The sequence below is a fragment of the Pundamilia nyererei genome, unplaced genomic scaffold (assembly GCF_000239375.1).
Source record: "Pundamilia nyererei isolate P.nyererei 1_Seehausen unplaced genomic scaffold, PunNye1.0 scaffold00082, whole genome shotgun sequence".
Taxonomy (NCBI): domain Eukaryota; kingdom Metazoa; phylum Chordata; class Actinopteri; order Cichliformes; family Cichlidae; genus Pundamilia; species Pundamilia nyererei.
The window spans coordinates 2,386,037-2,395,881 of NW_005187483.1; the positions used below are offsets into that span (position 1 = coordinate 2,386,037).

General features: G+C 41.9%; 2 protein-coding genes across 6 annotated transcripts in view; both read left to right on the forward strand.

The window, feature by feature from the left end:
• Positions 1-7,021, forward strand: part of letm2 (leucine zipper-EF-hand containing transmembrane protein 2) — a 17,856-nt gene extending 10,835 nt beyond the window's left edge. For all 3 annotated transcript variants that reach the window (XM_005738236.1, XM_005738237.1, XM_005738238.1), the window contains exons 4-11: positions 804-947; positions 1,887-2,024; positions 2,138-2,341; positions 2,773-2,892; positions 3,442-3,561; positions 3,894-3,992; positions 4,335-4,403; positions 5,675-7,021. In XM_005738236.1, the coding sequence (XP_005738293.1) occupies positions 804-947; positions 1,887-2,024; positions 2,138-2,341; positions 2,773-2,892; positions 3,442-3,561; positions 3,894-3,992; positions 4,335-4,403; positions 5,675-5,731 (951 nt within the window). In that variant the 3' untranslated portion in view covers positions 5,732-7,021. The remainder of the gene's footprint in view (positions 1-803; positions 948-1,886; positions 2,025-2,137; positions 2,342-2,772; positions 2,893-3,441; positions 3,562-3,893; positions 3,993-4,334; positions 4,404-5,674) is intronic.
• Positions 7,022-8,613: 1,592 nt separating this feature from the next.
• LOC102207060 (uncharacterized) overlaps positions 8,614-9,845 on the forward strand; it is a 2,595-nt gene continuing 1,363 nt past the window's right edge. The window contains exons 1-3 of one of the 3 annotated variants that reach the window (XM_005738241.1): positions 8,614-8,785; positions 9,503-9,693; positions 9,760-9,828. In XM_005738241.1, coding sequence (XP_005738298.1) covers positions 9,513-9,693; positions 9,760-9,828 — 250 coding nt within the window. In that variant the 5' untranslated portion in view covers positions 8,614-8,785; positions 9,503-9,512. Of the gene's footprint in view, positions 8,786-9,502; positions 9,829-9,845 lie in introns of all 3 variants that reach the window. The other 2 variants (XM_005738240.1, XM_005738239.2) reach the window with 2 other exon arrangements.

Consider the following 9,845-nt stretch of genomic DNA (forward strand, 5'->3'; position numbering starts at 1 on the left):
GTGTGTGTGTGTGTGTGTGTGTGTGTGTGTGTGTGTGTGTGTGTGTGTGTGTGTGTGTATGATAATGGAAATAGCCAGTTTGACTGACAAGCTGAGGGCCGTTTATGTCCTCACAGTGCCAGCAAGTCTACATCAATATTTGACAGAAACTGTCAGTTGGTTTACTTTTCCTGATGACATGTGTAGCGCTTCAGGTACAGTTATTGTTGGTGAAGCTGGGAAACAGCCATGGTCACACATGTCCTCCATCTTGAACTGCAGCTGGCGGTCCTTATTCTTCCTGGCATAGCAACTCGTGAACTAGTTCTGCTGCATCACCAGCCACAGTTGAGCATGGAAGAAAAAGTAGATAGCACCCATAAATTTGCACCTTATCACAGATGCATGGGCTACGTCCACACGTATGCAGGTATTTTGTTAAACCTCTGTGCATCTTGAAATGCATTTTAAAATTCATTTTCTGTGTTTACACAGAAACGATGTCAAAGGTGTGTACCTTTATCTCCTTTTACTTTTGATTTCAGACTGTGTGCTGTATTATCATTTGTGGGCTTTTGATTGGCCAGCATTTCTTCACTGTTATGGTTAAAGTGTACCTCTGGACGTACCCTCAGTCGCTGTCAGACAAATATCATATTGGTGCATCCCTGACAGTTAAACTGTAAACTTTGATCTGTGCTTTTATAGGACCCCTCGTCCATGGCTGTCCCTCTTCTACCTCTGCTGTGGAAGGACCCACAGTCAGCAGCACCACAGCATAAATACTGTTGTCTTACACCCTGCACTGTTTCTGTTTGTTGCAGCTGATGAGGACCTGTGCTGACCTCTTCCGTCTGGTGCCCTTCATGGTGTTTATCATCGTCCCCTTCATGGAGTTCCTTCTTCCCGTCTTCCTCAAACTGTTCCCAGAGATGTTGCCCTCCACCTTTGAGACGGAGACCAAAAAGGCATGCACACACACACATACCCATACACACACTCTGCTGCCTGAGTGAACTTATAATAGGGTTCATTGGGATTATATAACCTTTCAGACGGGACTCCAGCAGGCTGCTGACTTGATCTAATCTTGATAGTTTACTCTGAGACACGTGTCTGGCATTTATAAGCACAATGTAAACTCTAAGTGTTTTGTTTTTTAACATGTTGTCAGCAGACAACCTTTGAACTTTTTATGTGTTAAGTAGGTGCATCTGTCAACAACTGTAACTATTCCTATGACCTGTTCTGATATCGGTCTTTCTTAAACTGCATCATCATTTCTGATGTGTTAAACGCCGTCTTCCCTCACGCACTGAAAGTTTCTGTTGTGTGCGCCCTGTTATCTCTGATCCTGCGTGGTTGTTCTGGAGCACAGCTGAATGATTCAGAGATATGTTGTCATGCTGCTGGGCAGCTTGGAGGTGTCTGCTCTCCGAAACTTAGTTAACAATAATAACAATTAAAGAAAAGAGTAAAACAGCGTTAAAAGCAATGTCAGGGAAAGTCCAAGCCAAATGTAAACTCAACTTACTGTGATATACATTTTATTATTTGCAGTAAGCAAAATGCTGTCAAAGGGAAAATGTGGGCTTCCTTTTTATTGAGCTGTAAAAGCTTCTTATCCTAAACATTCTTCCTGATACCTATACTGAAGCATAAATTAGTTTCCCATAAAAAGCTCTATGGTTTCTGTATAATATATATAATGGGTGTTAAATGCAGCTAAACATAATCAATCAGAGACTGTGTTTTGTTTTTTTTTCCCCCCCTTCTCAGATGATCTTGTCGCATCACTCTGATCTCTTCCCCAAAATGTTTTCCTCTCTAAACTTTAAGGACATAGTTTCTTTAGCCTCTCTTTGCTTGTTGCCTTGCATTTTTAAACAATTGTTGTCATCCTGCAGGAGGAGAAGCAGAAGAAAGGTCTGGCTGCGAAGCTGGAGCTGGCTAAGTTTCTGCAGGAGACGATCGCTGAGATGGCTCGAAGGAATAAAGCAAAGTCGGACGATGAGGCGCAGCGCTTCTCCAAATACGTTCAGGAGGTGAATGACAGCAAACTCGTTGCTCTAACGTTGTTACTGATCCGCTGTCACGTGTTTGAGGGATGACTGAAGAAGCTTTACTATAGTAATGCGTCCGTAACTTTCCATTTCAGGTTCGGGGCACAGGAGAGCAACCCCAAACGAAGGACATTGTCCGCTTCTCCAAGCTGTTTGAGGACGAGCTGACGCTGGAGCACCTGGAGCGCCCCCAGCTGGTGGCTCTGTGCAAACTGTTGGAGCTGCAGCCTATTGGCACCAACAACTTGCTGCGCTTTCAGCTGATGATGAAACTCAGAGCCATCAAGTCGGACGATGAGGTGAGACTGAGCACCGGCACCCGAAAGCTCGTTACCACAAGTTTACAGCTGTGACTAGGAGAGATACACAAAGGCTGTAAAACTAAACAACCATTAATCATCTCAGGTGACATCACAGGCTGGGTTTAATCATCTGCCAGTTATGATCAGATTATCTCTTTCTCTTCTTTCCTGCTTTACTTAGTGTCTGATGTTACTGCACATAAAAATAGTACATCTTTAACAAGAAGTAAATCTGTAATAAATGTCTCTGACTTGACTTGTTTCAGATCAGTTTTACTACAATGTTTCCTTTTAAGGTAGAAAGTTCCAAATATATCCTCTTTTTACTGTGCTGCATATATACACAGCTGCTAGACATACGTTGATCAAGCTAAAGAGTAACTTTTCTCATGCTTCAGTTTTTCACTTCCTCTTTCATCCCTTCACAGATGATTGCAGCCGAGGGTGTGGCGGCCATGAGTGTGTCAGAGTTGCAGGCAGCGTGCCGCATTCGTGGGATGAGGTCTCTCGGTCTTACTACAGATCAGCTTCGTGAGCAGATGCAGCAGGTGAGCAGCCGGTTTTTAACGTGTTTTCTTTAAGCGTTCAGTTGGGAGTCGCCCACAGACAACGCTGTTTGAGGTCAGCTGGAGCAAAATGGTTCAGATTTGCTCTTGAAGACAAGTTCATCTTGGAGAAAAATGAGGAGTACTGTAGGACATGATGGCAAGCTATTGGTCCAGTTATTGGATCTGCTTTTCAGCCTGTTGAGACTAATATTAGCAGGTTTGCCAACTTTGCAAAATAAATCCTTACAAATACAGGCATCCAAGAATATAAATGCACTGAATGGGTTTTAATTGGAAAAATAATCAAGGAAAATGAGGAAATAACAGAATAAAATTAATAAAAAAGTTATTGGTGTTTACAACAACACAGATCTAAATTAATGAGACAATCTCACCACCACCGATTTTTCCATCCAGTTCTTAAAGTCAGGATCAGGTCGACGTCTGATCCAAATATCAGAGCTAATTAGAAAAAAACCTTTTAATCAAAAGCAAACCTTTTATAACTTTCCAGTAATCTCGTTTCATAAATGTTTTTCTCTCATCTAGTGGCTGGACCTGCACCTGAATGAGAACGTTCCTCCATCGCTGCTGCTGCTCTCCAGAGCCATGTACCTGACAGACCTCAAACCCAAACCCCACATCATCCCGCCTGTTCCTAAGATCGAGGTTCGTCCTTTGCAGACAATTTAAAATCCTACAACTTAATTCACTGACCTATCAGTCGGCCAGAGAAAACTGCACAACGCTTAACACTCCAGCTGTTTAAAAAACAAACAAAAAAAAAACAGGATCGTCTTTGCTAATCATGATGGAAATAAAAACTGTTTTAAATACAACCAAAAGAACAGAGTAGAAAGTAAAAAGCTGGAAATATAAAAACAGGTTTTGAATGTGAAATAGAGCACATCTGAGAAAGAGAATGATAATCAAATTAAACCAGAGCAGTTTATGATTTTAGACGTGTTCTTCTCACCTCATATTTGTTGGTTGGTCTGCAGAAGGTTGGTGTGACTCCAGAGGAAAACCCAGTAGCAAATACAGTCCCAGTCAGCAGCGACAGGTTGGCAGACCCTGCACTCATCATCAAAGACAGACCGGTCAGTGCACGCCTAACAAAACCAAACACTGAACCCCAACAACACACATGAGCACGAGATCAGATGAACTGTATTTATGACACAGGAAATTGGGCCAAAGCTGCAGGTCTGCAGAGATTTCCTCCTCAAGACCAAAACTTTATTTTCATGCTGGAGGAGCTCTGCTGCCCATTTTTAGGCATACTTGAGTGCATGGATATTTTCTGAGATATAAGGGACAAAATAAATTACTAATCGTCATTTATACCTCCCAACACAGGACATAAAGCCAGTCAGTTGTATCCATTATTATTATCTAATGATATATTTATCATATTTTTCTTCTCCTCTATCGACTTTTAGGCAGAGGAAGTGAGAGACAAAGCTCCAGCCGTGTCAGACAAACCTCTGACTCCTGCTGAAGTCCTTCAGGTGAGTGTCCACAGAAACCTGAATGGTTTCCAGTAATTTCTTCCCACTTTGGTCTCATTCGTCTGTCACACTGACCTGAACATGCGATTGACGTGCTCTTATGATAAATCTTTTAGGTAATCACTGAAAGCAGAACAGACACAGAATAATAAATTAATCCGTGAGGGTAAAAAATATCTGAAAACGACCTGTGACTGTCACACAGTCACATTTATCTTTTAAAGTCAGTCCTCCCAAGATGTGTAAAGACATTTTAAGATTCCTTGTACGGATTTTTTTTTTTCATCTTATTTTTAGCATCTTTCAAACGAGTCTAATTTCAAATGTTCATGACTGCCATGAGTCCTGGTCGTTTGATTTCTCCTTTGTTTATTTATGTTTTAAAGACGTGAAATCATTTTTATCCGTCTTGATAAATCAGTGAAACATGTTAATGATGCCTTTGCAAAGTCTGGGCCTAACTGAGCGCTTTCAGAGCTGATTAGTGAACTATTCACTCCTGGCTGCTGATTCGAGGTGTTCTTTAAGCTCCAGAGAGATTGTACTGTGCTGCAGTTTGTGCAAGGTGTGAGTGATGTCAGGTGATGAGCTTTTTCTCTCAACTTTCAGTTGTGCAGAGCACCGTTTGCTCACCCTGCCCCCCAGAGTGAGACGGCCAACAGGGAGGTTTACTGTAACATCCTGAGGCAGTCTAAAAATAGCATTAGTGTTGGAAACCATAAGAACATACCTAAGGGGAGATTGGATTTGTGCCTTAAGTTTTGACATTTTAGACACTGAAGTTAAAGAAATGCACTGTTATTTGGGTGTATTATTAGGATTTTTTTTGTGCAGATGTTTTAAAAATATTTTTTTCTACATTTGGAAGATCACACAAATCATGGGCTCCAAATACACAAAGAAGCAGACATCTTTTTACCTCTTTCCTGCAAACATCTTCCGCTCTTTATGGATTGTTAATATATTCACGGCTAGTGTGTAAAAGGCCAAGTCAAGCCACAGGTCTAGGTGTATGGGCTTCTTTATCTACCGACAGCTCATGGCCGTAAATTCTTCAGAATTGCATATTCTTCAATGTGTTTGCCGTGTTTTCTCAGTGTCTGGGCACCATGCTGCAACTCGTTTGACCTAGGCAACAACGTCACTGTGTCCATTGTATTTCTTGGGTCACTGCAGACTTATTAACAGCGTTAAGAAGAAATTTGTTTTGTCTTGATACATGTTCAGTAGGAGATGATAATGTTTAAACACTCTTCCAATCTTTTCCACAGGCCAAAGCGGCAATAGAAGGAACCCAGAAGAGCAAGATCAGTGCGAACGGCGTGTGAAGATGAGCAGGAGAGCCTGGAGCGAGGGGAGGAATGGACGGGGCTAAAACCCCTTATTCTGTTTTTGAACCAGCATCTCACCCAGGAGTCCTGCCCGCTCCTCATCTTCCTCACTGCAGGTTCGGCGGCTTCACCTCAGCTTTGCGCACCCCGATCTCTGACACTCTCCCAACGTGCTACCGCCCTGGCAGTCAGCTGATGGCTGCTGATTCTGTGACCTGAAGTCATTTCCTGGTGAACTGTTTGTGATGACGATGGTTTCTCCCTTTGTACATTTGTAAATATGCTCATTTTTGTTTTTGTGTTCTGTAACTGAAGCAGCAGCAGCTTTGTACAGTTTGTTATGCGCATACCAGGTTTTATTTGCAGGTGTTTTTAACTCCTGTGCCAGCTTTTTTCCCCACAGTAGCTGCCCCACCTTTGTTAAAGTCAGCTGTAGGCACCAGAAAGATGCTGCCTACATAAAATATAAAAGGTATTAAAATGTCAGAGATTGAGTTGATCTGATGGTGAAACAGCAGGTTTAGATTGGGGGGGGTGATGATGACGTGCTGCTGTTAAGTGAAGAGGGGTTCGTCATTAAGTGCGAGCTCACTGGTACAGCCACTGAAAGGACAAGCTATTTCAAGTGTATTATGTTTTAACACTATGATGCTAAAGAGTCTTTAAACGGAAAATGCTTGATGTCCGCTCGCGTGGAGAAGCTGTAAGCCTGAAGCCACACATGAGATGATTATTTTTTGGTATCGTGGCTGATTTGCCCAAATGTCTAACATCGTTATGCCCCCATATTTACTGTCATCAAAGTTGGAAGGTTTCTCCAGCTTTGTGTGTGTGATGCTTCAAACTCCCTGTAAACATTTAATGGAGAAGCAACTTGTGTGGTGTTTTATTTCTTTTTTCTTTTTCTTTTTCTTTTTACCCCACTCGTTGCTGTTTATCCGTAGGCACCTCCTGGAAGTGGATGACATAACTGAAAGGACATTTTAACTCCAATCATTGCTGGTTAAGACTTGTTTCACTGGTTTTACACATGTGCCTAAGGTTAGAGGGTGATTGTTTGTCATCAGAATATATTACTTTGGTTTTTCAGTCACCTCTGTGTTTGAAGCGCCCAGTTGCACCTTTTTCTCTATAGACGAATGTCTCCTGTTTGGCCCCTTTCCCGTTTGATCCAAATGATTCCTCGAATTATAATCACCAGTGTTGTTACTGATGGGAAAAGCAGACACCTTTTCAATCATCTCTACATCCTGCGCTGAAGGAGATCAATAAAAAGACTCAAAACTTTCTCTCTTTTGTGCTTCAGTTTTTAATGGATGTGAACTGTTTTTGCAACATTGTGTCATCAGTAATGGATCAGTGCTTTCTAAAGAACCCTGTAGTCACACCTGACTCTGGGGTCAGAGGTCATGATGGGTGTACTGCAATGCCAGTTCAGCATATCCAGGCTTTCTTTGTGTTCGCAGGTTTGACAAACTCACACCCAATCACAAACAAAGGCTATCAACTTTCTCTTTTTCTCTGCCCACTTCAGAGCCGTTACAGTCATTAGTCTCATTAGTTCATAGCTTTTAATGCTTTCAGTGTGTTGTGGATGAGTGCTAGCTAGTTACTCGAGCTCTTAATTCGAAACTTTAGTTACTCAAAACTCTAAACTTGATTTGTTCAAACATAAAATGTTACTCCATATTCAGGATTTTGTCCTGTAACCTAATCAAGGAGACATTAAATCACTTTAGTTTGTGTTTCTGATCAAAGTAAAGTTCTACTGATTTAATATTCTTGCTGATAAATGGCCTGTAAATAAACTTGTTGCAAATTAGCATCAAACATAAAACCACTTACAGATGTGTACAGGTGTAGTCAGAAGTTGACATACACTCATCATGGGAGCAGCTGCCCACATGGAGGAGCCAAATACCTCCTGAAGAAGAATTTTATGGTCATACAAGATCAGAGTATTGAGGGTTTGTTTGTTTTTTTAATCACAATGAGAAGAGGTATGTTTGGAGGAGTAAAGTTGAGGCTTTCAATATTTATATAATTTCCCGAAGCCTGTCGTGAGAGACATTGAACCTGCTGAGACATTTGACAGTTTCATGAAGTTCTGCATGAATAATCGAACAGATCTTGTGCCTGTTAGACCTGACGCTAAAGTGAACTACACACGGTGACAAGAACAGATCAGATGAAGCTCAGGAAGTGCAGAGAGCTTAATGCGATTGATGTTGAAAAGCTCTTAAAGAAAAAGCTGGAGCGTAAAATCAGAAGTAGAGACTATAGAGGTGTCGTCCAAGGGTTTTGTCTATAGTCACCCGCATTACATTGATGCTGCTGGGCAGCAACATCCAAACAGAGCTGCTCTGAGGCCTTCATCATATGGAGAAACACAGAAAAGGAAAAAGAAGAGAGTGCAACAGCAGCATGGTGTATCAGTCATTTGGCCCTTCATCTGAAACTGGTTTTGGATTTTTTAATATGGACTTCTGTGAAAATGAGTTTAGATCACTCATTCCCAAACTTAAGAATGTCACAAACCAAGAGACACTACTCTTCTCCCCCCGCAACACCCTCATGGCCCACCAGGGGGCAGCACCCCACACGTCTAACCCCTGGTTTAGAAATGTGAAGATCTCGTAGTCAAAGGAAATCTAGATTTATGGTTTTGAGAAACATCCCGATGACTTTTCAGTAAATTATAATAAAAAAAAAATAAATCTAAAACCTTTCATCTAATGCCAACATCTGTGGATGGATGACACCGTGAGCTGCTCACCTGCGCTGTGAAGGATATCAAAGACATTTTTAAAAGAGTCAGAAAAGTTGTTGTCTCTAGTTTGAGCTTGAGTCGAAGGTTTAAATGAATGTGTTTTCTCTGGGTCGAGATTGACAATGAATGACAGAGTGAGTGTGTGAATGTCTGTGGTGTATTTTGGGAGATGGTGACGGGAAGGGGGTTGAATTTTTTGTCGCCATGGGGACAGGAGGGGCTGACATTTGAAGTTTATCTCATACACAAGCAGTGCTGCCGTGGACTCGCTGGAAGCACAGGTCAGTATGTGTTTGTGTGCTTTGGGGTGAATTTGTCTTAACCTGAATGTTTTACACGCTATGGTGTCCTCCCGCCTCTTCTCAAAGAGCAAACTGAGCCAACGTGTTCATGATTACAGGCTCGACCTGGTGAGAGACTTCACGTAGACATCAGGTGATAGATAAGTTTTGTGCACTTCTTGGTTTTCCTTTTGGTGGCGGGGAGCGATTCAAGAAAGTGTTTTGCGTTTTAAAAACAGCTATAAATATGGCTGGCTGCTGAAAGACTGCTCTATTTTAAGCTCGCCAGCTTTAACGGACCTACAGCTTCGTGTTGATAACAGTAGGGCAAGAATGTGTCGTGCAAACACATATGACGGTTGTAATTGATGCAATGCACTGATACAGTTACATGCATTTCAAAGATTATTCAGAGGTTTTTCTAACTTCACAGTTAGGGTCATGCATTTTAAGGTTTCAGTGAGTTTTTCATTTATATTAAATAATCATAAGACAGCACTGCGCAAGTACGGATCAGTGCTGTTAAAGGCAGGGCTGTGCAGATTTACAATATTATGTCACTCAACTCTATGGGGGGTTTAGTCAAAAATAGACTGCACACAAAGAAAAGGAGGAAGACTCCAGGTGTGAAAAATGAAACCTCGTGGCCTACAGAGGATAAATTATAATATTACTATTGTCTTCCTGTTTGCTTTCTTCTCTGACTTCTCTCTGCAGTGGTACAAAGATGAAGCCAACACTTATAGCCATCTTGTGTCTACCTCTTCTCGTCATTCACATTAAACCTTCACTGGCTTCCAAAAGAGGAAAGTTTCCTCAGATAATGAATGCTTTTAAGAAGCCTTCAAAAACAAAACCTAATCAGGACACTAAGTCTAAGACCCAACAGTCCACACAGTTCAACCAAGGAGGCTACCCCCAACAACCAGGCAGACCAGGAGGTTACCCTTACCAAGGAGGTAACCCCAACCAAGGAGGCTACCCCCAACAACCAGGCAGACCAGGAGGTTACCCTTACCAAGGAGGTAACCCCAACCAAGGAGGTTACCCTCAACAACCA